Here is a 27,120-nt window from a genome sequence, read left to right as displayed (position 1 = left end):
TTTTGTAATCCTGGCATTCCTCTGGCTCTCCTGCCAGCTCCGCTCCGCCCCAAGCCCTGGTGTCTGCCCACCAGCTTCTGGCAGTGTGTTTAAAGCACCTTTGGCCCTATGGGTTTCTTCTTAACCAGCTGGGGCTGATTTGGTTTGGAAACCCATCTGGATGCTTCTCGTCTCCATCCTGAGGGCAGCCAGCTACATCAGGCCTGGCTGAGTGGCAGCATGAGGAGGTGAGCGGCGTCTCTGCATCAAGTGTTGTCACCAGAGTTTCTTTAAATGTGCTCCAATGGTTGAGAGAGCCAGAGAGCTGGCCAGTTCGTTAATGTTGGGAAATTGTGGTTACTGAAAAAAGAAAGTGTTAGAAAGGAGGAGAAGTGTTTCCTTTACTGTCAGATATAAAGGATATTCACTGTATGTCCTTGGAGTTTCCTCTCTCACTGGTGTACACCATGCCTTGCTGTGATAGAGGCTTATCAGGAGGAGTATGATGCTGTTGTGTGCAGCCTGAATATAGACATGGCTTGTCCCTTTCCTGCCTTGCCCATGAGCTTTCTCTGCTATCGAGACAGCGCTGGGGCCAGCTGTAGCTCCCAGGAAACGGTGGGGAGCAAGAAAGTGCAGAGCATGGCAGCATTCAGGGACAGGCTGTAGGAAGTGAGGGTGGAAGAAGGAGCTGGGTTAATGCTGGCTTGGGGACAACTTATTTGTGAGGCAGTGGTTGATGCTGGTGTTTGGAGGTGAGTGATTTGGGAGGTAAGAGCCTGCTAGGATTTCTGCAGAAGAGTCATGTTCTTGAAACAGGATGGCTCTGAAGCAGCCTGTCCCCACGCCACTGCCAGTGCTGATGTTCATGAGAAGAACAGGCTCCTTCCAGGTGTGCTTCTTGCTCTCCTGGGGGAAAGGAGCCCTAAAATGCATGTCCTGCTGCAAGAGGGCAATGAATGAAATGCAAGCTCATTGCCCCGGAGGCACAGGGGAAACACGTGCTGACAAGTCCTCTGCCCCGGAACATGCAGCTCACTGCCCTGCCTTCTCCCCAGGGCACGGAACAACATGGCATGGCTTCTTCTTCTGCTTGGGTGCTTCTCTGTTCCAGAGAGCTGCACCAGTTTAACTGAGCCCCAGGGCCCTTAAATTAACTTGCTAGTTGCTAAGCACCTTTATGGGCACTCCTGTTTCAGCTTAAAATGTCTGCTCTCAAGCAATGCCTCTGCAGGGGGTAAGCTGTTGTTGCGGCCAGTGCTGCAAGCTTGAGCTGCTTTGAGGACACTGGGGAAGATGTGAACAAGTCTGACTTACTGGCCTGGCAGCAGGACTCGCTTACTCAGAACCCTGACTTTTGCAAGGAAATGCATCACCGTTTCTAATGAGCAGAGAAAAAACCTGCAATCAAGATGCTGTGTAGCCATAGGCAATTTGGGACGTGTAACAAATTACAACTTGACTCATAGACCCCAAATGGGGTTTGGAAAGCACTGAGGTTTGGAGACTCCCTGCTTACAGGGTGTAAGAAATCAGGACAGATTATGTCTCCAAGCAGCACAAGACTACTGCATCCAGAGGATTTTCTCTCGATCCCAGCCCAGAAGGGTTCTTCCCCATCAGCTGCACCAAACTCAGGGTCAACTTATGAGCAGCCCAAAGCGAGTTTTGAAATGCACCCCTGTGATATATGGCTGATGCATATAGAAACCAACATTACGCAGGAAGCATTACCTCTGCAGAACAACTTTGTTTCAGTCTCCAAAAAGAGCCGAGAGAAGCTGCGTTGCTCCCTTGTGTGGTCTCATTTCTTGCTCCGTGGTGGAGTTGAAGTGAGGGTGCCACAACGGCCTTGCTGGACTGCAAGTGCTCTGCATAGCCTCCTGGCATTTGCCCAGGATCATCGTTTCTGCTGGTTTCCACAAAGGCAGATGGTACCAGCACCCATTGGTGTGAGCAAGTCAGGGCCAGGAAGGCAGCTGGCTGCGGGGTTGCCTGGGGTTGAGAATGGAGACTTGGGCTCACTATAAGCTTGGATCTGCACTGGCACAGCACTGGCTTCACCACTAGGAAAGGACTCAGGCCAGAAATGCCTCCTGGCATCTGGAAAAATTCCCTGTTTATTCATATAAGGCTCTGCTAAGACAGTTCAAGGAAATGGCTGGTCTAGCTGGATGGCCCACGGATTTGTGGGCCTCTCACTTGGGATCTGTGATGCTTCTCCAGCACATGACTTAGCGGCTCAGTGTCACATTCTCCAGGAGGTGGTGGTGATCCTATCTTCTGAGCACTGCAACCCTTGACATTGGCAGCTCTTCCTGGGGAGATGGGAGCAGCTGCATTTGGGAGAGGATGTGGCTCCCCTAACACTGCAGATGGCCCTGTTTGAGCAAGTTGTTCAGATGCCACTCAGCAGAGAAAAATTCAACTCATCCTAGGAAAGGCTTATAAGGCAAGACTGGTCTAGTTGGTTGTCTGTTTGTCTGCCTTGGCTATAGAGGCCTCTAGACATGCTCAGGTGGTGTGTCCATTGCATGCCCCCACAGTTTGGGGAGGACAGTACTGCTCTGGGGGAAGCAGGCTTTCCCTGAGAAATCACTTGCCAGTTATGCGTGTCTTCTCTGAGCTTCAAGGTGGCTTCAGCTGCTTGGCTTTGCGTGTGCTGGTATGGTTAGGGAGACCTGTGTGTTTTCACCTTCCCCATGCTTCAGGTTTGAGCCATCGAAGTGGAGAGCTGGGTTTTAACACAAACAGGAAAACCCTCTCGAGGCCTTTGGGAGCCTGCCTCCTGCACAGGGTCCTTGCACCCCTCCAGTGATGGCACCAGCCCAGTCGTCTTGGTCTGAATAAGTCCTGTAAACTGCCCTGTGCTGTGGATGGAGGATGTCTGTGCCACTGTGGGGCTAGCTAGGGGTCCCAGGAGCTGCATGCCAGAGGTCTGAGCATGGGATGCTCTCCCACTTCCCCCAGCTCTGGTTTGTCTGTGAATGTACTGTAACTCACAAATCCCAGGTTAAAGCACAGACCATTTTAAGTGTTTTACACTCATGATGCAGATGGATCAAAGCTGCCTTCTGGGGCGGGGGCTTTGAAGCAGAGAGGCAGCTGTGTGCTGGGAGCTATCAGTACCCTGTGGCCCAAATATGCTGTCCCCAGCAGCATGACCACAAGGCCCGGGCTCAGGTCTTGCATGTCTGTGGCATAGGCCTGTGACACGTCTTAAAACATTATCCAAGGGCCCTGTAGTAACCCCATTCCAGGCTCCTGGGGCAGTCAGTGCTCCCCAGTGCAGGAAGTGCTGCCCCAGGAGGGTTCCTCGGGCAGCCCAAGCCTGGAACAACTTGTGTCCATCCCCAGGAGGGCCGGTGCTTGTGGCTGCTCTCAGCCTGGGGGTTAGCATCCAAACCCAGGGCTCTGCCTTTGGATCATCCCTTGTGGGGACCTCCGCTGCTGCCAAGCTCACATGGGAAACTCACAGCTGCATTCCAGGGGCTTGGCCTCTGCAGCCAGCTGGGACATGTAACTGGGCCCCAGTAGGAGTCATGAACATTAACTCTGGCTTGCCTGGGATTTGGCAGCCCAGCAGAGCTGACGTTTTTGTATCAGAGCTGTGCGGGGAGTTGCTACTCACTGTGTTTGATTGGAGCCAGCTGCCAGTGCAAGCTGCAGCACCCATGTGCTCCCTGACCTTGGAAAGGTGCAGAAAGATCCCCCAGGAGAGCACAGCTCTTGTGCAGGGCTTCAAGCTTTCCCCAGCAACTGAACTCTATCTGGGGTCATCATTAGCAGTACCCCATTACATAGCCAGAGAGCTCACATCCAGGAGCTCATGCATCAGACTCCCTGTGGACTGGTGCAGGAAGCACTGCTTTGGTCTCCCACAATGTGCTGCTGGGCAGCAGCAGTTCTGCAGGTTCTCAAGGCTGTATCAGTGTGCCAGCTGGCCAGATCCTTGGTGCAGTGCTGCCATGGGTGTCTGATGCGGCCGGCAGTGTGGTGGCTTATTGCACGTGCTCAACGCAGCCAAGCATCCCAGGAGGTAGCGTGGGATGCTAACAATATAGCAATTGTGTATGAACCAATGGCAGTGCCCTGACAAATTACCAATTATCCCAAGCCTTAGTCAGGCATCGGTTCATTAATTATCTTAATGCACTTGGAGCTTTTTCTTTTCCCTCTGGTTTTGAAGTTGTGCTCATGCTAAAGTCATACACGCAGTCTTGTGCAATCTTGTGACTCAAGAAACCAGGGTTTTAATGGAAAACAAACACAGTGAGATGCAGGAGCTGTATTCAGAGTTGGTCAGCACTGGTCTTTGCCGAGGGGATCCTCAGCTTTCCCTGACCCCAAGGAGTAGGGGGGACAGCTGTTGATGATAAAGTCAGAGGAGCTGTGGTCATCTATATCTGAGCATCTCAGTCGCAGAGGTGCACCATGAGGTTTCTGTAGTTTGGGTCTGAGAAGGGATGTATTTTTAGAGGGCTGACCAGTCCCACTTGTCTTCCCTGTATGCAGTATGTGCTGTTTGCTCCTTTTGCAGCATTAGCTTTATTAATAATAGGGTTTTATTCCTGTTCCCTGGTCCTTAGCTCCCCAGGTAGCTATATAGCACTTCTGTGCAGCATTGCTGCTCTGGCTGCTTCCTGCAGCAGCAAGAGCTTAGGAAAGGCTCACAGGTTACTCCAAGGTGCAAGAGAGGTGCTGCAAACATTTTAGGAACAGGACCAGATGCACCACAGCAGCAGGGATGCTGGCAAAGTCAGACAGATATTGCTGTCCCTCTGGTTTCAATCAGGCCTGTAGGGCAAACTTCTCTGTCCCACTTTCTAGTGTGCCAGAAGGTTGTGGGAGATACAAGCTTGTGAGCATCATGAGGCCAGATCTCTTCCGCAGAGCTGCTGGTGGTGAGAGCTTGCTTGGGAACCATGCCAGCTTTCTTGGAGAACCCAGAGAGGTGATGGGTCCATGCTAGCAGGAGGGTCCAGGAGGAAGACTGGAAGGAGAGTCAATGTGTGGGGCAACAGGGTCTCTTCCAGGCAGGCACTGTGGGTCTTGTGTTGTGATGACTTGAGTGTCTGGTGGCTCGAGCACTTTGTGGGTGCTGTGCATGGTGGCTCGGGTGCCTGGTGGCTCACATGCTGGGGGTGTTGTGTGCGTTGGCCCAGGTGCACTGTGGGTGCCGTGCACAGTGGCCAGGGCACCTGTTAATGCTGTGCCTGGTGGCTAGGGTTCTAGCAGGTGCTGTGCGTAGGCTGTCGGGGAAGATGCCCTTGCTTTACCCTAGCCTGGCCTCGGACTGTGCTTTTCCCTGTCTTGCTGGAAGGTGCTGTATAGCAGCCTGATGAGCTGGAGGCTGAGTCAGGCCTTGTGAGTCACCCACTCTCCCTCCTGTGCCAGGCCCAGCATGCGCTGTTCCACAGCTGGCTGGCCAGTGTGGGCCTGTCTGAGGCTGGCAGAGCTCTCGGTGCTGGGACACCCATGTGGGATTTGCTATGGTGTGGGGTCTCTGTGTGAGCCGGGTGGCCCGGGTGCCTTAACAGTCACCGGGACTGTCTGAACAGAGGCAATTCATCTGCCCCACAAAGTAACCGCCCCTGGGAGGAGATAAACTGGACCTTGGCTGCACCTCTGCTGACTAAGGGGAGCCTGAGGGAGTGGATCAGATGTGTCAGCCTCCAGCATCAGCTCCTGGGCTGGATCAGTGGTATCCTGCCCAAGCAGGAGGTCTGCAAGCAGTGAGCCTATCGGTACCATGGCCAGTGTCTGTGCTGGGCTTGCTTTGCATTTTTCCTGGCCTGGTGCTCTGCATTGCTTTCCCAACCTGGCACCAGCATCTTGGGCTTCCCAACTAGTGTCCTGGGGCCAAGGTCACCAAGGCATTTCCCAGCAGGAGACGGAGCTTGAGTGCTGGCAATATCAAAGGGAACCAGGTAGGGACATATGATCATGGGTCACTTGAACCTGACACTCATGGCAGAGCAGAGCAGGGACAGAGTCTCAAGTGGGTCCGGCACTGAGCCCAAGGGCCCTTGAAAGTTCTGGGGCAGCAAAGGTGCAGACAGGAGGTTTGACAGGGGGAACTTGCTTCCTCCAGGAGCCAGAGCTGGGCTGCTGGGAGGGATGTGTCTGTAGCCATCCATGCTGGAGACACATTGTGGGTGCTGGGCATGCAGGCACGAGTGCTTGCTGCTCACATGGGCTGTCTGCTTCTCCAGCTGGAAGACTGCACCCTGCAGGTTTCGCCATCCGGACACTACCTGGACCTTGACCTGTCCCTGCTGGAGCAGAAGGATGATCTGGAGGGTTTCTACGAGGAGGTCAGGTGAGCAATGTGAGGCAACTGGGCCCTTGGGCCCTCTGGCAATGCCTGAGCATACACGTGGAGACCCTGTGTGTTCCTGCCACAGCATGCGAGCGCTTGGCACTGGGTGCCAAGAGAGAGGAGCTCAGGGGGACCGTGGTAGGGGGATGGGGGCTCTCGGTGCCATGGGTGTTCACACAGCATTTCCTTTCATCCCAGAAAGGGAAGACGGCCAACTCTGATCCTGCGCACACAGCTCTCCGTCCGAGTCCATGCCATCATTGGTGAGTCAGGAGATGCCCCGCGAGCCCTGCTGCATGACCACCCAACTGAGCTGCTCGAGATGTAGCTGCTTGGGCCCAGTGAGCCCCTGTGTTGTTCCCGAGGGCCAGCATGAGTCCAGATAAGCTCCAGCTGCTCCATGCAGCTCTCCGGTCCTTCCCTGTGACAGAGCACAGGAGAGGCCTGTAAGCAGGGCCTGCCCCAGTGCGTGTGAACTGGATGCCCCAAGGACGTGACGTGGAGCCATTGCTTGGGTATGACACTGCAGAGACCTGCTTAGGGATATTTGACCCAGCCGTAAGCAGGAATTGAATCCCAGGAAGGGCAGGCAAGCTCTGCAGCTGTGTTCCCTCACTCTGACAGCAGAAGTCAGTGTGTAGGAGCCAGTGGCGTCAGGGAGGGTTTGACCTGAGTTTTGACTAGGCTTTTTGTTGGGAAAATAACAAGCACTGCAGCTGGGGCTGCTCCCATGCAGGATCCTTCTCCTTGCACAGAGCCTGCCTGCGTTGGTTGAACTCCAGGTGCAGCAGAGCAGAGCTGGGACAGGTCCGTGGGTCTGAAGGCTGGGACACATCTAGAGAGATGAGGGTGCAAAGGCAAGAACTGGAGTGCTGCTGCGCCTGAAACTGGAGCTTTCCAAGGCCCTGATGCTTTGCTGTGACACAAAAGGCTCATGAGAGCAGGGGGCCAGGTCAGCCACACAAAGGCAATGGCAGCTGTGGTTGAGGCTTCTGGGGCCTGTTTTGCACATCTTCTGGCAGCTCCTTGCCTGCCTCATGATGGTGGCCATCTCCACCGGTGGTGGGAGGCAGAACAGGGCCTGGCATTCTCCATGCCCCTAGGCTGTAGGTCCAGCAGCACCGGGTGAAAGCTGCCTGCTCAATCCATCACCCCTCCAGCATGGGCCGTGAAGGTGCCTGATGCAAGCTGGGGTTGGCAGTGCCATGAGCACTCAGTGCTGTGTCCTGTGGGTGGCCATACTGCTAGCCAGGGAATTCCCGGTGTTGTGGCAGCCTGAGCTGGGCATGCTGGGGGTGGAGGGCCCACATGATGCAGTGGGTCCCCTGCTTGGGAACTAGAGGGACAAAGTGTGCATGCTCAGCCTGGTGGTTTCTGCCAGAACAGAAGGGCTTGTGACAATGAAACGTGTTTTGGCAGGAGCAGGGGCTTCCCACCCCTGGCGGCAGCTGTCTCCTGCCTCCAAGCAGTGATATGAACCCTGCTAAGGGTGTATGAACTGGGGATGGGAGGCTGCCTGGGGCTGATGCTGCAGGATTAACTCAGGTGACATGGAGAAAAGCAGTGAGGAGGAAAGGACCATCCTGGGAAGGGATTGCAGAGAGCAAGGGCACAGACACACACTTCCCTTGGGAGCGAGTAGAAAACAGGGTAAAGGGCAGCAAAATATGGCAAAGCTGCAAGAATTGTTTCTGGACAGCTGTGCCACATTCCTGGGGCAGACAGAGTCCTGGCCTCTGCTCCCCACTGTCCTGTTTGAGCTCTAGGGGGAAGAAGAGAGTTGCTGTTGAAGATACTTCAAAAAACTCCGGTACTAAGTGCTCCTGTGGGATTTTTGTCACACCTCTGTTTCTAAGACCCTGCAGAAGACCTTGCTCCAGTGAGCCTTTTTCTTCCCATTATGATTTTGCCAGTGGAGGGGACAGATTGCCAGAACAGACATCCTCTGAAGGCCAGGAGCATGTTTCCACATGGATGTCGTGGGTGGTACTCCGGAAGACCCATTTCAGGGAGTCTGAAGTTCAAAAAGGGAGCAGCTCCCCAGATATGAGTGTCCCAAGGAGGAATGTGCTGAAAGCAGCTCTGTTGTCTCCTCAAAATGGAGCCTGTGGGCACAGTACCTTTACTGAGCATTGAGCCAGTGGGATGCTGTTGCCAAGCCCTGTGCCACGGTTTGACTGTTGTCTGCAGAGGAGTGGGTGAACTAGGGGTGGGGGAAACGGGGCGTTCCAGGACTGCAGATGCTGTGTCCGGGAGTGAGCTGGTTTTCATAAATCTGCTTGGCCCAGCGAGGCGGCTTGGTATTTCCAGTGGGTGCCTTATAGGTCTGTGCTCTGTTTTCCTGGAAGAAACAGGGTTTGAGCCATATGGTTGTCTTGGGCAGCCCCCAGCCCCACATGGCATGTTCCCACCTCAGCCATGGCCACAGTGCCACGCACAGCTGCAGGGTAGTTCCTCCCTTTTCCTGGCTCTGATCCAGACTCTCAACCTATCTGTAACCCTCTGGCCCTTCGCAGAGTACCAGCGCAGGGGAAATTTGCCCCACCAGTCTCAAGGGGAACCCATGGGTTAATCTCTTCCACCCCCAGAGATCAGGACTTGTGCTTCTTAGGCTGGGAGCCAAAGGCTCACACACTACAAATATTCTGGGTCATTCAGGCAAACTCTAAATTTAGCTTTAGAGAACACAAACAAATGGCTCGTGTGCAGAAGAAAGCCCTGGTGCTGGTTCAGGCATCCTGTTTGGAGAAACAGCAAAATACTTGGAAGTCTCAAGTCTTTCTGTCCTTAGCATGGGAAAAAAAAGAGCATTTGATCAGACTGTTGCCAGACAAGCATCAGCTGGCCACACCAGTCTGCAGTCTGTCTGCCTGGCCGGACAGTGACCATGGACATGGTCAAGGAGAGGGTCTCTTCCCTGCCTGTGAGGCGTGTCTGCACCCTTTGCTCCCTGAGCCAGCCATCACTATTGGCAATGCTGGGTGGGGCTAGGGCAGGGAAGTGTGTGCAAGCTCTTTAGGGTGGACACATGGGTTTGTGCATGCTGGGCCCTTGTTCCCTTTCAGCTCTGTAGCGTCTTGCATGCCCAAGAGCTGGGATTCCTCGCTGGGCTTTGCCCCCCATCCCCAGCATGTGTCACCCTTTCCTTTCCTTGCAGGAAGGCCGGGGTCATGGTGGTGCTCTTTGCTAGTGGTTCCCAGGCACCGGATGAGGTCCAGGATGCTCTGCTTTCTGTCTCTGTTGTTCTGACAACCCAATAAAGTGGAGGGGGTGGGTGCTGGGACCACATGTTTTACAGAGCCCTAATCAGCATGTCTTGAAACCTCCTTGGACAGCTTGTTTTTGGCTTGTTAAAGCTCATAACCTGACCCAAATAACTCAGGATGTTGTAGAGGGGATGAGCCAGATTCAGCCTTCAGAGCAGGAAATCAGGAGGAAACCAGCACCACAGCTATGAAAAAAAAATAAATCTGTGCTCTGGCCACTGCTGTGTGAGATGGGAGAGGCAGAGGCCATGTCCCGGGTGCACTGAGCCAGCAGCACTAATGAGTCCTCTCTGGCTGATTCAGCACTCTGCACTGGGCAGAGGTTTCCACGCTGGCCAAAGAAAATACTCAGCTGCACAAGGCCATGGGGCGAGCATATGGGACCTCAGCACAGACCCTCTCTGGCCACAGGCAGGAGGGGCAACGCTGAATGCCTGGTCTGGAGCAGAGTGAAAGGCTGTGTGGTGGCGGCAGCCGGGGGGACAGGGACCACTGGCAACTCCATGCTGGCTCCTAAAGACTTCAATCTCTGCTTGTTCGGAGCAGGGGTTTCCAGCTCTCCTTTTGCCCAAAGTTGTTCTGGCTGTTGCTACTGACTCCTGCCCACTGCTTCCAGGCAAGGAGGTAGCCAGGGCTCTCAGCAAGCATCTTTCTCCCAGCACACTCTGAGTTTGACATCTGTGGCTGCTCAGGCAGGAAAGCAGCTAGGGCGTTTTAGGTCAACAGTAGCACCCGGTCTCTGTGCACACGTGTAGTCTCCATCTGGCCTCTGCTGCCTGGAGTTTGGTGGCTGTCCTATTGTCCCCAAACAGCTGGTGTCGTGCTGTCTGCCTTCTCTTCCCCTTCCTGCTTCTCTTTTGAAGCTGTAAGGCTGCTGTGGCGTTGGAGCAGTGATGAGGCTCCTGCATTTACCTGCAAGACTGCTAGCTGCCTTGGGGCTAACTCTTGTGTGAGAGCCACAGCAGACCAGGCATGCTGCAGCTCCTCCTGCAAATCCCCTGGTGAATAACTTGGTTTCTGCTACCTTTGATAATGCAAAATCCGAAAAATTTCAGCTACAGCATTGCAGGTAATGCTGGTTAATATCAATTGCTCTGGCTCCCCATGAGGGGCTGTGGTGCAGTGATCATGCACGGACCTTCCCAGGACCTGCCACATCACCTGAGCTTCCATGGGCACTGTGGCACCTCAGGGAACGTCACTGCATGCTGAGTCACCTGAGCTGCTCCTTGCCATGCTGCAGATGTCTCCAAGACTGTTACTCAGCCCTGGGGTGGAGGAGAGGGCTGGCAAACACTCTTGATAAGGGTGGCAAACTGCCTTTGCTCTACTGGAAGGAAATACTTTTTCACTGTGAGGGTGACAGAGGACTGGAAGAGGTTGCCCAGAGAGGTTGTGGAGTCTCCTTCTCTGGAGATATTCAAAACTCGCCTGGATGCAATCCTGTGTAATATGCTCTAGGTGACCCTGCTTGAGCAGGGGGGTTGGACTAGATGATCTCCAGAGGTCCCTTCCAACCTCAGCAATTCTGTGATTCTGTGATTCTGTGATACTGCCAGCCCTAAGTGTCTTCATGCCCTTGGGGAGCAGCCACAGCTGAGTGCTAAAGGGATGCTTCACAGACCACTTTGGGGATCCCTGCACATGGTTTGGGAGGCCCTTTTCTCCATCCAGATTTGGGGACTCTCTTTCCAGTTGTGGTTTTTGATTTGCAGCTGAATTAGCTAAGCAAACCAACGCCCTCTGTGGCAATCCTCTGCTCACTCCTTCCCTGGGGAATCACTTGCATTGCAGTTTCCACCTGATGCTGTCCCATTTTGCAACCTGCAGCTGTTCTGGTGCATGCAGCCACTTTTTTTGGTTCATGAGCCCCCCCTTCCATGGTATTAGTTTTGGTGACCTGGGGCTGCCGGTCAAGCATGATTGTGCCAGGCTGCTCACCCTCTGTGCTGTGGGCTTTCATTGTGATAAGCCAACATATCAAGGGGTTCTGCCCACTCTTCCCTGTGCTTGTGATTATCCGATCTAGTCAGTTTATTCAGTCCAGTTATCCCTCCTGCTGTCCGTACAGCTTTTTGTGGGATTTGTAAACAGTATATGTTCATCTGCCTTCTCTGAATGTGTTACTATGGCTGGGGCAGCCATCAGACCTCAAGAACCCCTCTTCTGGCCATGGAAAAGAGCCAAAGATGAATGTTAGGGTGGCTGTAAAGTTGCCCATCACCCCATACTGCCAGGGTTGGACATCTCTTGAAATTCTCCCTCCTTCCAAACCTCACACAGGACTAAGCAGACTCATTGATTAATGCAGTCAAGTAGCATTAACCTTTGTTTTGAAAGAATTCCTTAGAGGCCAGGTCTAGGTGGCATTTCACAGCCCATCCTGTTGACTGTATTGGCAGTCCTAGGCTGGATTTTGTGAGCTGCTGGGCCCTCCCATGGGGCAGGTGGCCCAGGGGCACAGGGAGTACCCCCTTCCCTGTTGCTGCATGATTTGTCTTTTGCTCCTGCATGAGATCTTGTTTTGGGGGTCTGGTGATTCATCCCAGCTGCAGCCACCCATGGAAGGGGACCCTGGCCCTGCTGTAATGGAGACCTTGACTATGCTGTGTCTCTGACCTCACGCGCTGACTTCAGAGATGTCTGGCTGATTGTAGCTAGGAAAGACCCCTGGGGAAGTTGAATTTCTAGAGAACTGGATTTCTAGTTCACTAGTTCCAGTGACCTGAAGCTCTCCTGTGGAGGGGAGAAGTGGGCGCAGTCTCCTCTCTGCTGCAGTACATCGGCAGCCAGAGGATGAAGCTCAGCACTCCAGAAAGTGTGGTGCTGCTCATGACAGTGTGCACCCATGGGTGCCATCCTGCTGCCTTGTCCCTGGGCAAGGGCTGCTCAGCTCTGGGCAGTGCAGACTGGGTGTCTGGGGCTGTTGTTCGCACAGCTCGTGCTGGCACCAGAGTACCTCAAGCAGCATCCCCACTTTGGGGCTGTGCCACAGCTGCGCCCAGGCTGGATCAGGCCTGCCCTTGCAGTGAGGTCCAGTTAAAAGTAGCTCTGCCTCCTGTCCAAGTTCCTGTTTCGGTTCTGCACAGGAAACCAAAGGGGATATTTATGTCATTGCTGGGCAGAAAAGAAAAGAAAAGAAAATAGGAAGGTTGTGGGGGCTGGGATAAGCAGTCGTTGTGGAGCTGCAGCTGCTTCCGCCCTGCCAACCACTGTGTCTCCGACCTCCGGGCCCGGGTGGCCATTGGAAGAGCAGTGGGGCAACGGGACAGCCCCCTCATAGTGCTGGGGTCCTGGGTGATAGCTAAATGCATAAGGGCCTAGTGTGACCGTAGAGCCCAAGGATGTTGGAGGAGCTGGCACCTGCATTTTGGGGCCCCTTCAGAGGCTGTAGGGAGGTGAGAAGCATGGGGGGGGGGGGGGGCTGCTTGCCCAGCCATGCCCATGGCATGGTTGGTGCCAGTGCTGCCGGTGCTCCAAAACCACCTGCGGAACTTCCTTGAGCAGCCACCTCCGGTTTCAGGAATATTTCAGAGCCCTGCTTTTGTGATCAACCCAATGATGAGCTCCTGCAGGCCCCCAAGCCACATCAGGCCAGTGACACTGTCTCTTTCATTCCCCTCCAGAGAAGCTGTACAACTCCCAGGGGCCGGAGCTGCGGCGATCCCTCTTCTCCCTCAAGCAGCTCTTTCAGGTACGCTCTCCCCAAGTGCATGGAGCTTCCTAGGATCCTGGCATTCTCGTGGGCTGTGCCAAGCTGGGCAGCCAGGACAGTGCCGGGTGGCTTAGCCAACTTCTCCATGTTGTGCGCTACCCCAGAACTGGCTGCATGTCCTGCCTCCCAGGGCTGGGATCAAAGCTGGGCCCTTTGAGGCATGACGAGGAGGTGCGGGATTTGGCAATCCTTTCTTTCGCTATCCTCTTTTCCGAAGTTCAAGCTTTGATTTTGGAGCAGGATGCTCTGCTGTGATACTCAGGTGCATAGCAGGCTCCACCTGGACTGGCCTGCCCCAGTGCCCCTTGTCCCCCATAACCTCCATGAATTCCAGTGGACTGGGATGGGAGCCACACGAAAACATGTGTGCTTTACTCCCCAGGAGGACAAGGACCTTGTGCCAGAGTTTGTGAACATGGATGGGTTGACATGCCTGATCAAAGTGGGGGCAGAGGCTGACCAGAACTACCAGAACTACATCCTCCGGGGTTGGTATTTGGCCCAGCATTGCCCAGGGACTGGCAGTGGGCTGGGCATGTTGGTCCGGGTGGGCTCTAGCACCTCTAATGCCAGGGGAGGGAGGCTGGCACTTAGGGTGGTGAGTAAGTGAGTTTGTTTGGGCTACCCTGTGTGTGGCTATAAGTAGCCAAACCTTGCCCTTGACGTGGGGAACTGTGCTGTGCAGGAACAGAAAAACTCTGACTCTACCTGCTGCAGCTGTGTCCATGATGCCCTGACCCTACCTGCTCTCTGCCTTGCAGCATTGAGCCAGATCATGCTCTTCGTGGATGGGATGCAGGGCGTCATCAACCACATTGAGACCGTCCAGTGGCTGTACACACTGTCAGGAAGCCCAGTAAGCCCTTGCTCCCCGGGAGGACTGGCTGTGCTTGCTGCCATGCCCCCTTTTGCCATCCCTTCCCAGCCTTCCTGCCTGTGGCTGTCCCATTGCACCACCCCTTGAGGGATTTACCCCACCTCTGCCTTCAGACAGGAATTAGTGGCTCATTACCTTTGGGCTTGCTGGGTCCTGTTCCCAGCTGCCCTGAGGGAATCGTCTGGAGTCTCCAAAGCACCCCTTCCTGATATGACCATGCTCCTGCCCTATAAGACAGAGTCCTTCTCCAAGTCCCTTCCCAGTGCCCATTTGCTATCGGGACCATGGCTGCAGGGCTGGGGCGGGCTGGTCCCTGGCCCTCCAGGGCTGTGACCTGCCCCCTAGGCTGCCTGCAAAGCCACCGACACTGGGGCATGGGCACAACATCGCTGTGCCACCCATCTGCATGTGGTGCCCTGGCACTGCCATGCCCCTAGTTCCGCGAGGGAGCTGCAGCGGGCACTGGCAGGGCCCTGGCGCAGCCACCCTCCCAGCTGGCTTGCCTCGTCTCAGTTTCGCCTGGTGGTGAAGATGGCGCTGAAGCTGCTGCTGGTGTTCGTGGAGTACACAGAACCCAACGCCCAACTCCTTATCCGTGCTGTGAATGCTGTTGATCAGGCAAGAGGTGGGTGCAGCCCTGGTTGCCCGCAAGGCCCCTGGTCAGGGATGCTTGCCCTGCAGAGAGCCATGCTAAGCTGGGGACTGTTGTGGTAAGGGTGCCTCTACGCTGCGCCAGTCATGGTGCATGCCAGTTGTGGCCTGTGGGACACACCAGCTCATGTAAGAGCACAGCTGGCTCATGCAATGGCACAAAGCCTCTGGGGGCAAGCACAGGCCGTGCCAGCCATGCCATGGCACATTGGCCAGCCTGTGTGTGACATGTGGTCCAGTCTGCCAGGAGTCCACCAGCTGGAACAGGAAGGGGGCAGAGGCCTGGAGTGATGGTTGCAGACACTTAGGAGAGGATGCAGCATGCTACATCACGAACCCAGCTGAGTTCCTGCCACCCACTGTGCCAGTGCCAGTGGTGCAAGTGGGCTGGCACACCACATCATGTACGTGTGTGCTACCTGTGCATGCTGCTCTCTCCCAGGTGTATGTCCATGGTCAAACCTGATGGCAATCCTAGAGCAGCGCAATGGGGCTGACACGGAGCTGCTGGTGTTTGCGATGACGCTGATCAACAAGGTCAGTGCAGAGGAGATGGCAGGACTTCACCACAGTGCTGCACTCTCCCAAAAGATGGGTTTCCCCAAGTAGCATCCCCAGTGCACATGGTGGGGCTGCAAGGGCCTGCCTGCTGGCAGGGCTCAGCACTGGAAGTGCCAGTCCCAACTGGTTCCCTCTGATCCTGCTCAGACGCTGGCTGCCCTCCCAGACCAGGACTCCTTCTATGATGTGACGGACTGCCTCGAGCAGCAAGGCATGGAGAGAGTGGTGCAGCAGCACTTGAACAGCAAGGGCACCGACCTCGACTTGAAGCAGCAGTTCATGCTCTATGAAGTGAGCCGTGCTCCCTCATGTGACACCTTGCACGGTACCCGGGTGCACAAGATGTTGCATGTCATAGGTGAAGTATGCTGCCCCTGAGGCACCACATTTACCACAAGTGCCCAGGGCCTTGCACCAGCCTGACACAAGCTGAGGCTCTGCCCAGCTCACTCTGTGCTGACAGCTCTACCCAACTCTCCATTTGGACATGCAGAACATGGGTGCGTTGGGTGGGAGGCCCACGGGAGTGCCGTGCGTGGGGTGTGTGGCTCACACATGCTGCCTCAGCCCCACATCCACTTCACAGAGTGCACTCAAGCTGGAAGACGATGTTGAGGAGCTGCAGCCAGGCGGGCGCAAGGAGCGGAGGAAGACAGATGAAGGCCGGCGTGGGTGGCGTTCCCAGGGTGGTGGTGTGGAGCCCGGGTCCGGCACCAGCTCCCCAAGTGCCAACCATGAGACCCAGCAGCTGCTGGGGTCCCCTGGTGCCCTGAAGAAGCCCCCCACTAAGGACAGCCAGGCTCCCCTGGAAGCAAATGTGCCAAGCAACCTAGCAGGGTAAGCATGGCTTCAGGGGACGCATGGTAAAGGCGTGCTGTGGGAGGATGCAGCGACCTAGCCCTACAGCTGTTGGCCAGCCAGAGGGGTGCATTGAGGCACGCTGGGTTGCGGGAGTGCAGGAAGCTAAGGAGTCACATTAGCTTGGACACAGTTTGCCATGGTCTGGACCTGCATGCCTGCAGGTCTGTGAGCCCTAGCTGCTTGTTCTTCTTTGGGCTCTTGGCTCCTTCTTGTTTCCCAGGGACCCAAGGGTGCGAGGATGAAACATCAGGAGCATTCTCAGTGTCCCCCAGCACTACGTGTGGTGGGGAGCCCCTTGGCGCAAAGGACTGGCTCTCATTCTGTGTCGCCTCATCTTCCAGGCCCTGTTCCAAGGGTGTCTACAACAGCACGTCCAGCATGCATCTGGCTCTGCCGTTGCCCCCAGCTGAGAAGGAGCAGCCGCTGGGCCTGGGCGAGAGAAGTATTTACAAGTAAGCGGCCAGTAGAGGATGCACCCCACTGTGAAGTCCTGATCCCAGGGCATGAAGGGGGGGAGTCCACACTACCTTGTCCCTGCTGGGTTGTGCATGGGACTCCCAAGAGGGCTGGGCAGGGGTGCCCATCCCAGGCAAGTGCCAAGGGATGGGGAGGCAGTGGGGTCTGAATGGGCTCCAGGGCTGGAGAGAGGTGTGACATAGAAGGGGAAGGGTGGTCTGCATTTCAAGACAGCACAGAGGGTCCAGCAAAGGCTTCACAACATCCTTCAGCCCTTGCCACCAGTGGGGGTCTGGCTCAGAGGGTTGCCTGAGGAAGGTGTCCTGAAGAGAAAAGCTGGTAGTAGAGCCTGCTGGGGCTGTTGCTGCCTGCCCCGTCTGCAAGGCTATCTCCTTTGCAGCACTGGCTCTGCCCCTCACTCTGTATGGCCAAAATGTGCTGGAACTTGGGAGGTGGGGGGGGGGGGGGTCATGGCTCTTCTTCAGTTCTTGCTCCAGCTTTAGCTCTTTCCCCCTCATTCCTCCTCTCTGGTCATGCTGATTCTCTCCTCTGCCCACTCTTTCTGTCTTTCCTTTTGCAGGCTGCACCAAACTGCCCCTGTGTGGTAAGTGCCTGGGATCTGCATGTGTGTGTGATCCCTCCTGGCGTGCTACTCCTGAGCCAATGAGAGCTGGGACCTGCCCCATGCTGCTTACTGCACCTGGCACCTTCCTTTTGCCCCATGAGGTGTTTGCATGGAGCTGGACCTGTCGACCCCATCCCTTCATCTCCTCTCAGAGCTCTGCTTGTGCGACCCCTCCTGTGGGCAGGGCTGTGTGTGCAGAGGAACGACAGGAGCTACTTCTGCACTCCTGCTAACCCCAGCAGTGTAGCCTACTCCCAGCACTGCCAGCCTCCTCTCCTGCATCACCTTTTGGGTAGCAGGACCCTCCAGTGCCCCCAGACCTCCCAGTGCCTTCTGTGGGTGGGCATGGTGCATGGGCATGGCCATGTGCACACCTCCACGCTGCCCTTCCATTTGCAGCCCTTTCTCCTTGACAGGGATGGCACAGCCCTTCCCAGGGCAGGCAGACCCTGCTCTGTCCCTGGCAGATGGTTGCCATCATCCACAAGAGCCATCTTGGCAGCAGGCAGTGCTGCTCTAGCACAGAGGGATGGATACCCCTCTCACTGGTATTGAATGCCACTCGATGCCCAGGCAGGAGGTTGTTCTCCTGGGGCTCTCCTGGCTTGTGGTGCTGTCCACAAGACCTTGGGACATGCCTTGGGGGGACACAGGCAGTGTGGACAGAGGTGATGGTGGAGCTTGAGGTGTGCTAGCATGGTGTGGGTGTGAGGGCAGGTTTGCGCTGTGGGATTGGCAGATGTGAGGGCCCTGCTCCTGGGGGATGCTCTGCTGCTCAGCGCTGGCTCAGCCCCATGGCACTGCCAGGTGGACAGATGCAGGAAGGCACGAGCCACGGTGGGGCTGCTGGCAGTGGGGGACTAACCCCTGTTTTCCCTCAGGCGGGAGGATACCCCATCCTTGCATGGGGACAAGCCTATTCTGAGGAAGTTTGAGTAAGTAGAGGCATGTGTGTGTCTCTAGGCATGTGCTTCCTCAAGCTGGAGCCTGGCCAGACACATCCAGCCCTTCAGGCTCTGGGTGGGCAGAGCATGAGATGCAGGAGGGTTCCCCAACAAGTTCAACCCTGCTGTGCTGTGGATGCATCCCTGGGAGCCTGCTTTTTGAACCTTTTGGATGAGGGCTGTGGTGAACACCAGCTTCTCATGTCTCTTGGGGCCAAGGGGTGTCTGCAGGACCCTGCAGCACTCTGATTGTGCAAACTGGGGGCCATGCTGCCTGCCTTCAGCTGCTGTGTGTTTGCAGCTTCCCATTGTCCCTGAGCCATGGTTGCTGGCAGCGCTGGGGATGCTGATGTGAGCTGCAGGGATGCTGGGCACTGGGGAGGATGCTGCATTCTTGCCACAGTGTTACCCTGCTCTCTGAAGGGCTTGGAGGAGATGGGGGTAGTGCAGATGAACCATGCAGGCCTTTTTCCTCACCATTGTAAGAGTCCAGCTAGTTTGTGTACAGTGCAATGGCACCCCAGGGACACAACCGAGTGCTGGTTCCACTGGGGCAGTGTGGGCCCTTCAAGCAGAAAGTTGGGTGCTGCACAAGGGAGAGAGGACCCTGGGTTTTGCTGGACTCTATGGCATGGTGTCAATCCAGCCCTGCTGGCAGCCAGTTCTTCACCAGTGCCTTGTGCACAAAATGTGCTTCATTCCCAGCTGCCTGTGCTGTTGAGGGGGAAACATGTTGGCTCGGGACCACAGGACACTCAATACATTGGTGTCCAGCAGCACTCTGCCTGCCATGCAGATTTGGGGGTAGCTGCACCTCTGCAGTGTGTCCCATGCACAGAGCAGTTGGCAGCTGGGCATGAGAGTGCTGTGCTGTGCAGCCAGCGTGGCGCAAGGAGTTTCTGTGTGAGTTTCTGTGTGTTTCTGTGCAGGGAGTTTCTGTAGCATCCTGTGGTTCGTCCAGCAGGGGGTTTCTGTGCTGGGCCTTGCTGTGAAAGTGTGATGGTTTCTGTGCAGTGCGGTATGGTGTGATTTGTCCGGTTCCCCCTTCCTGTCCCTGGCTTGCTCTTGGCCAACGTCTGCTTCTGTTTTTTTAGAGCTCGCTTTCTGGAGAACTTGGCTGCAGCCCAGAAGGAGAAGATCTCTTCCATGACCAAGGGACAACTCGATATCCTCGGTGATGCTACACAGGAGCATCCTGCTGCTCTTGCTTGGGATGGGAACAGGAGCACTCCTGAGCATAGCACGGAGCCACCTGGCATAAGTATGTGCAGGGCTGGGGTTGACATGAGTGTACCAGGGCGTAAGTTCTCTCTGGGCCCATCAGGATCACTGGGGCAGGTATTAAAGTCCCCTCTTGGCCCTAGCCCACTCATGGGATATATGGAGCTGTTGAGGTGCGGGGATGACATCTCTCACCTGTTCCACTCTGTGTGCCAGTGTCTGAGCCCAGTCCCACCAGGGAACCAGCCCCAACTCTATGTTCTGGCCAGCAGCACCTTCCCCCTTCAAACAAATTGTCTCACCCCTCTTCCCATCTCTCTGCAGGGTCCTGGGTGGGCCAGCAGGATGCCACCGACTCCTGCAGTGCCATCTCCTCCGACACCAAGTTTATGCTGGATATGCTATACGCCAAAAGCTCCTCAGAGCCAGGGCGGGAGCAGGTCTTCCCCAAGGGGCCAGCATCCCCCCAACACCAGGACAAGGCAGAGATGGAGGCTGAAAAGGGCTGTGTCGAGGGACATGGCCGCTGGGAACAGGAGAGCATGAGGCGCCACAGCAGGGCTCCAGATGGGCCGGTTGCCAGCGCCCATGCCAAGTTGGTACGTGCCACGTCAAGCATTGATGTGGAGACCCACACACAGAAATTGGAGAACACCCTGATGACACCCATCAAAAAGGACTCAGAGCTCACTTGGGAGCACCTGGAGGCCAGCCCTGTGCAGCTAAAGATCAAGGACCTGGACTTCACTGACCTGGTGGAAGAGGAAGACTTTGATGTCCTGGACACAGGGTCCATAACCAATGGCTCCTTCCTCCCTCATGGCATCGAGGTGGCGAGTGCTGGAGCCCTCATGGTTCCCCCTCCGCCTCCCAGCAACCCTGGCTGCCCTCCACCCCCACCTCCACCTACTGTGATCCCTAGCTGCCCACCTCCCCCACCTCTACCTCCTGCAGTCCCTGGCTGTCCACCACCTCCACCTCCACCTCCACCTCCACCTCCCACAATCACCAACTGCCCTCCTCCTCCACCACCACCAGGGCTTCTGGGCACCTTGGCACTGGATGGCCCTACCCAGGCCAAAAAGAAGAGGACGGTGAAGCTCTTCTGGAAGGAGCTAAAGCAGTTGGATGGCACCCTGGGGCCAGGCAGGTTCGGCCAGGGGACGCTGTGGGCATCTCTGCAGACAGTTGAGGTCAATGCTGCCAAACTGGAGCATCTCTTTGAGTCCCGGGCAAAGGAAGTGCCGACTTCCAAGGTATCGGCAAGCTTGCAGGCACCTGTCAGCTGTGGGGGGATTTATGGGCATCTGGGGAAGGCTGTGTTAGCTCCTGTGGGGACTGGGGACCCTGGTTCCTATGCATGCACTGTCACCACTACTCAATCCTGAGGATGGGTGCCCTCAGCCCAGAGGCAGGCGGTGGGCAGGCCTTAGCTTGCCACCAGGTCCCTAACCTGCTCCCCTTGCTGATGGCATTTTAATGAAGGTGAGCTCTTCACCTGGCTCTCAGCCTGCATCCTCTTCTCTTTGCAGAAAGCTGTTGATGGGAAGAAGGTGGTGGTGGTGCTGGACCCCAAGAGGAGCAACGCCATCAACATCGGCCTCACAGTGCTGCCACCTGTGCATATCATTAAAACAGCTGTGCTCAACTTTGATGAGTTTGCAGTCAGTAAGGAAGGAATAGAGGTGAGTGTGGCAGGATCTCTGCCCTTCCAGGGTCATCATGTGGGTTGTCCCCCCTGACCAGGAGGGCTGCATGCCACAATGCCTGCACTGCCAGTGTGGTACAGTGCAGATGATCTGCTTGCCATTCTCTGTGGTGACAGGTGATATCTTAGGAGTCTGACACATCGCTCTTTGCCTGCCCTAGAAAATCCTGACCATGGTCCCAACCGAGGAGGAGAAGCAGAAGATCCAGGAGGCCCAGCTGGCCAACCCTGATGTGCCATTGGGTTCTGCAGAGCAGTTCCTGCTTGCCCTCTCTTCTATCAGTGACCTCACAGCAAGACTCCAGCTCTGGGCTTTCAAGCTGGACTATGAGAGTCTGGAGCAGGTATGGAGCAAGTCCTCATCTCCTCTCTGCCCTCCTACTGCTGCTGGCCCCAGGAGGGTCCTTGGGGTGAACTGGGTGTGTTGCTGGAGGGGACCAGCCACATCTGTGGATGGGCAGTGCTGTCCTGGCCAGGGACAGGCTGCAGGTCCCCCAGGCAAGCATGGGTCTGGGTGGTTTCCCTGTGGGGGGGTGACTGTCCTCATGGGCAGGGGCAAATGCTGAAGGAATGGGAGAGGGGTCTCACTTGCCCCTTTCCTCATCCAGGAGATTGCAGAGCCCTTGTTTGACCTGAAAATGGGCATGGAGCAACTGGCCAAAAATCACACCTTCAAATGCATCCTGGCCACCCTGCTGGCCACAGGCAATTTCCTAAATGGCTCCCAGGTGAGGAGCAGGGTGAGGGCCTGCTTGAGCAACTGCACCTCATGAGGGGATGCAAGGTCTGTCCTGTCTGAGTACTGTGGGAGGAGGACTGACCATGGTACTCAAGAGGGACCAAGATATGTCTGGGAGGGCACCTCAGGCAGGGGTGGCATGGGTGCTGGCAGGGGCCCAGATGTTCCATGTCATCTGTGGGAGGGTGGGAGGAAGGATGGAGGGCACTGCTGAGTCCATTGGGGTTGCAGAGCAGAGGCTTTGAGCTGGGCTATCTGGAGAAGGTCTCAGAGGTGAAGGACACGGTGCACCGGCAGTCCCTGCTCCATCACCTCTGCCAAATGGTGGTGGAGAAGTTCCCAGAAACCACGGACCTCTACTCGGAGATTGCCTCCATCACACGTTCAGCCAAGGTGAGCCTATGGCCCTCAGCCTACGGGCCTCACCCCTGCTGGCTTCTTCTCCCTGCTCTGTCGTTACTACGACCTGGCAGGGTAAGGATGCGGATCCTGCACCTGGGCAGCTGGCTGGGCTTCCTGGGTCTCCGGCACAGCACAAGATGGCTGACAGCTGATGTGTTGATCTCCCAGGTCGACTTTGATGAGCTGGCGAACAGCCTGGTGCAGCTGGAACGAAGGTGCAGGGCATCCTGGGACAACCTAAAGGTGATTGCCAAGCACGAGACCAAGACAGTGCTGAAGAGCAAGCTGACGGACTTCCTCAAGGACAGCACCCAGCGCATTGTTGTCCTGAAAGTCGTGCACAGGCGTGTCCTCAACAGGTCAGTCAGTCACTCAGCAGGATCCTGGGGATGGAGGAGGGACACCTAGCTCCCAGGGATGCATGAGGGAGCAGTGGGCACCTGATTCTGCTCTCTGCCAGTGGGAGGACAGTGAGTGCCCTGAGCAGTCCGTCAGCCCTGTGTGTCCATCCATGCCAGGGACAGCCCTGGTGGGACTGGTGGGCCCATGGGTCTGTCCATGCCAGGGATGGTGATGGCCCTGGTATGACCAGCAGCCCCACATCACGGCAGGTTTCACTCATTCCTGCTGTACCTGGGGTACCCGGTGAGTGCTGCACGGGACGTGAAGGTGACTCTCATCTGCAAGCTCCTGAGGGAGTTCGCCCTGGAGTACCGCACCTGCCGGGAGCGCGTCCTGCAGCAGCAGAAGAAACGAGCTGCACACCGTGAGCGCAATAAGACGCGGGGCCGGCTCATCACGGAGGTATGGGGCCATTTGGCTCACAACATTGCCCTGGCAGGAGGCAGGTACCAGCCACCCACCTCCTTCACACCCTTCTCTCTTCCCGCTGCAGATGGAGAAATTCTCCGGTGTTACCAGCAACACTGAGACTGCCTCACCGCCTGCAGTGGTGTCCACCAGCCCTGAGCAGCAGGAGCAGGCCGAGGCAGGCCACGAAAGCATGAAGAGCATGCTGAGCTCTCCTACAAATGCCCCCGCACGCCGCAGTCGAGCCAGCCGGGGTAGGAATGAGCTGGGGTTGGGAAATAGGGTGGCAGAAGAAAGCAGTTGGGATCCCCGCAGGGAATGAGGTTTGAGGGATGCCCAGCTATCTGGACATGGCTGATGCTGGTGTCCCCATGCTCCTCGTGTAGGGACAGGGCATACCACCCCAGCCCAGGGGTCCCCAGCCCAGGAGGATGTTCCCAGCTCCCCAGATGATGCCTCAGATGAAATCATGGACCGCTTGGTAAAGTCAGTCACACACAACACCAATCCCCGGCCCTGTGCCAACAAGGAGCGCAAGAGGTCCCGTGGCAACAGGAAGTCCTGTAAGTCAGCACTGTGGCAGATGCCATGCCCTATCCCATCTCTCTCCCTGTCTCCATGCCCTGTCCCATCTCGGTGTCCTTTTTCCTGTACCCATACTCTATCCCATCTCTGTGTCCCTGTTCCTGTGGTCTGTTGCATCTCTGTGTCCCTGTCTCCATGCTTTGTCCTATTTCTGTCCCTGTCCCTGTGCCCTGGGAGGCCCCTCCCTGGCTGATTGATCTTGGCATCCCAGTAGCCAGGGCTCCAAGTTCAGCCTAACGGGCCACAGTCACAGGGAGTAGGGGGTACCCCAGGACGAGACCATGCCACTGTACCCTACCACTGCCAGCACAGCCCCCTCCTCGCTTTACCCTTAACATGGACAGATTGTCCATCCCAGCACAGCAGGGCCAGCTTGTTCAGGCAGTTGTTGGGTACATGGGCTTGCTCCCAGCTTGCACTGCTGTTTCCTGCTGTAGGAGAGCCTAGTGGTGTCATCTGGATCTGCTTGCATGTTCTAAAGCTCTCCTTTTCCCACAGTGAGGAGGACCCTGAAGAGCGGGCTCAGCGACGACTTGGCGCAGGCCCTGGGTCTGGGTCAGGCACCCGGCATGGACGTTTGAGGCAGCTGGGGGAGCAGAGTGTGCCATCAGGGCTGGGGCTCACCCTGCTCCCCTCTTCAGCTGCCAAAGCTGGGGCTGGCATCCCAAGGGGAAAGACCATTGCCTTTTGCCAAGCCCCGCAGAGCACTGTGCCAACGCTGCCGCGCCCAATGCAGCCTGTGGTCCTCCCAGGGCCAACACAGTCTGCACCCTTGGCCTTGCCTTGCTTTTCCTCAATGGCCCTGAGCTCCAGGAATAGTGGAGGGCAGGATGGGAGTAATGCCCCAGGAGCTGCTCTGTGGCAGCTTTGCACCTGTGTCTAGCGTAGATGATGGAGGGTGATGTGCAGCAGGGAGGCACTGTGTGCCATGGCTGTGACCATGTGCTCAGGGACCGGGTGTGTGTGTGTGGAGGCTCAGGATTTGCCTTCTGAACAGTATTAGAAGGGGCAAGGGGCTGGACCCAAACCCTCTCCAGGAATTGGGTCTGGCCAGAGGCTGCTGTGGCAATAAAATGATCTGACACTGCTGCTGGCTGGCATTGTCTTTTGCACTGGTGCATGGATTGGCCTGCTTCTGAACCTGGAGGCCAGGAGGCTTTCGATACTGCAAGACAGCAGGTGCCTCCAGGCAATGCTAAGGACAGAAGCAGGAGAGAAAGGTCAGTGCTCCCTCCAGCATCCCCAGGGAAGCCATCCTCCTGGTCCTGAAGAGTGGGGGGTTGAACTGCCCCAGGGATGGGTGTCAGATCACAAGGCCCTGGCACTTGGCACTACTGGAGATGTCCCAGGTTGCTTGGCTGCTGGCCACAGGCCTGCCTGAGAAGGAGGGCAGAGACCTCGTGGTTGAGGCAGTGCAGAGTGTACGTGCTGGGAGCAGACTGAAGGCCCAGAGGGAAAGGGGAGGCAGGGGATGCAGCATGCATTGCGCGTGGATGTATCTTGTGCTGGCCATGTGTTCCTGGATGAGGGGCTGGTCCTAAGCCCCGATCCTCCACAGGAGCCATGGGAAGGGCATGGCAGCCTCCACTCTGCCTGACACAGTGTGCCTACCGTGGGACTCAAGAATGGGGTGGGCGTGGGCAATAAGGAGCAACCACAGCATTTGTATACCCATGCCAGAAACTGGCTAGTGAAATAGAGACCCATGTGCATGCAGGTGTTCTGCAGCCAGGCAGAAAGCTGAGCATCCTTTGCCAAGCCTCTCCCTCACAGGGATGGAGGATTGTAGAGGATAGATTTTGTAGGGTGGCAAAATCCACCCTGCTTGGCTGACTGCTAGTCGGCGCCCCAGGGTGCTGCGTGCATCCAGCCTGCCATCACCGGCGCCCTTAGCATGGGAGCTGGGGGCTGAAGAAGGAAGGCACTGGTGTGGATTTGCTTCCAGAACAGCCTTGGAAAGATGTTTTTTCCTCTGAACGTCTGTGTCAGTCTGTGACTGGGCCAGACTGTCAGTGCCCTGCTTCCCCTCCTCGCACCCAGGCTGGCCTGGAAACGGTGTCCACATAGGTGTCTGCTGGGGCTGGCCTGGCAGGAGCCCCTCATTGGCCTGCCTTCACTCTGGAGACCATGCTGCCATGGAAAATTAGAGAGGCTGGAGTTGTGGTGGGAGTACAGCCAAAGTGCAGGTCCGGTTCCAGCACCTCAAGGCAGAGGTGGCAAGGCTGATGGGCAGGAAGCCCCTGAGCCAGGCCCCACTGCCCACGCCTGCCTGGAAAGGGCAGCCTCCATTTGACCAGGCCTGCCCATGGCATCCCTGGCCCCCTGCAATGCCTTTGGGGGCTCATCAGGCCCAGAGCCCTGAAATCAGCTGAGTTATAAACCCTAGGGATGGGGAAGGCACAGGGAACTGGGTCCTTCCCCTCTGCTGTTACCATGTGGCCTCATAACAGCCAAGCACCCTGCATGGCTCTGCAGCTGCTGGGGGCACCCAGCACTGCCCAGAGCCCCAGGCACCCTGCAGAAGGTACCCTGTGTTCCTCCAAGTGTGAAGGGGCAAGCAGCCCTTTCCCAGGGTTGGATGCTACATTGCTCTTACCTCCAAGCTTCTTGGTGTCCTGCTGTTCCTTAGGGAGCACAGTGCAATGATCCCATCATGGTGCTGAGCCCTGAGCGGCAGGAGCTACACCCCCACATCAGTACTTTTCCTTGTGCTAAATCAGCATCCCTCTGGCTGCGACCGCTCAGCTCCTCTGCCCTGCCCTGGAGCAAGCATGCTTGGCACTGAAGCAGCTGGCCCCTCTGCTCCCCCATGGTCGGTGGGCTGGGGCAAAGCCACACACTGACACTGCACATTCCCTGTTCATTACCAAGGCATCTGGGTGGTACCCTGCCAGACGAGACCGAAGGCTGCTGCCAGCCCCAGCACCAGGCCTGTCTCAAGGCTGTAGTCTCAAGGGCAGGAGCAAGCTGTTGAAACAGGAGCAAGGCCACAATGTGATAAACACAAGGGCAGCAGTGGCGGCATCCCCCTGTCTCAGGGATCTCATTTCCCAAAATCCAGCATCTCCCTTGCAAAACTCTCCCATGTTTTTTTAGCCAAACAAGGACCCAAGCAGAGCCAACATTACATGGCACAGTTTGATGGTGGACTTTCCCACTCCTAGAGCAGGTAATGCAGGGCATGGCAGACACAGGCCCCTTGCAAATTTGAATGTGGGCAAGCTGTAAGCCTCTGAAAGAAATCTCCATTTACATATGTTCAGCAGAGATGGGCTAGTTCACAAGGTAAATTTTCCAAGAACAGCATCTCCCAGGGGTATGCCCGTCCTTTTGTGGCCTGTGAGATGTCCAGACAGGAACATGCCACCTCTTGGCCCAACACAGCTCACAGAGTTCAC

At 56.3% G+C, this 27,120-nt stretch overlaps 1 protein-coding gene across 7 annotated transcripts in view; it reads left to right on the top strand.

Moving 5' to 3' along the window:
- The window catches only part of FHOD1 (formin homology 2 domain containing 1), a 32,203-nt gene extending 7,392 nt beyond the window's left edge, over nucleotides 1-24,811 (top strand). The window contains exons 2-22 of one of the 7 annotated variants that reach the window (XM_067302774.1): nucleotides 6,195-6,301; nucleotides 6,500-6,564; nucleotides 13,194-13,261; nucleotides 13,665-13,770; nucleotides 14,044-14,138; nucleotides 14,673-14,784; nucleotides 15,253-15,347; nucleotides 15,519-15,662; nucleotides 15,958-16,208; nucleotides 16,574-16,684; nucleotides 19,352-19,518; nucleotides 19,803-20,734; nucleotides 21,011-21,163; nucleotides 21,348-21,530; nucleotides 21,795-21,914; nucleotides 22,157-22,318; nucleotides 22,496-22,686; nucleotides 22,939-23,131; nucleotides 23,223-23,391; nucleotides 23,524-23,700; nucleotides 24,221-24,811. In XM_067302774.1, coding sequence (XP_067158875.1) covers nucleotides 6,195-6,301; nucleotides 6,500-6,564; nucleotides 13,194-13,261; nucleotides 13,665-13,770; nucleotides 14,044-14,138; nucleotides 14,673-14,784; nucleotides 15,253-15,347; nucleotides 15,519-15,662; nucleotides 15,958-16,208; nucleotides 16,574-16,684; nucleotides 19,352-19,518; nucleotides 19,803-20,734; nucleotides 21,011-21,163; nucleotides 21,348-21,530; nucleotides 21,795-21,914; nucleotides 22,157-22,318; nucleotides 22,496-22,686; nucleotides 22,939-23,131; nucleotides 23,223-23,391; nucleotides 23,524-23,700; nucleotides 24,221-24,303 — 3,684 coding nt within the window. In that variant the 3' untranslated portion in view covers nucleotides 24,304-24,811. Of the gene's footprint in view, nucleotides 1-6,194; nucleotides 6,302-6,499; nucleotides 6,565-13,193; nucleotides 13,262-13,664; nucleotides 13,771-14,043; nucleotides 14,139-14,672; nucleotides 14,785-15,252; nucleotides 15,348-15,518; nucleotides 15,663-15,957; nucleotides 16,209-16,573; nucleotides 16,685-19,351; nucleotides 19,519-19,802; nucleotides 20,735-21,010; nucleotides 21,164-21,347; nucleotides 21,531-21,794; nucleotides 21,915-22,156; nucleotides 22,319-22,495; nucleotides 22,687-22,922; nucleotides 23,132-23,222; nucleotides 23,392-23,523; nucleotides 23,701-24,220 lie in introns of those variants that run through there. The other 6 variants (XM_067302775.1, XM_067302776.1, XM_067302778.1 and 3 more) reach the window with 6 other exon arrangements.
- Nucleotides 24,812-27,120: the final 2,309 nt, after the last annotated feature.

This window comes from Apteryx mantelli, chromosome 10 (genome assembly GCF_036417845.1).
Source record: "Apteryx mantelli isolate bAptMan1 chromosome 10, bAptMan1.hap1, whole genome shotgun sequence".
Classification (NCBI taxonomy): domain Eukaryota; kingdom Metazoa; phylum Chordata; class Aves; order Apterygiformes; family Apterygidae; genus Apteryx; species Apteryx mantelli.
This window is presented reverse-complemented; position numbering and strand designations above follow the sequence as displayed.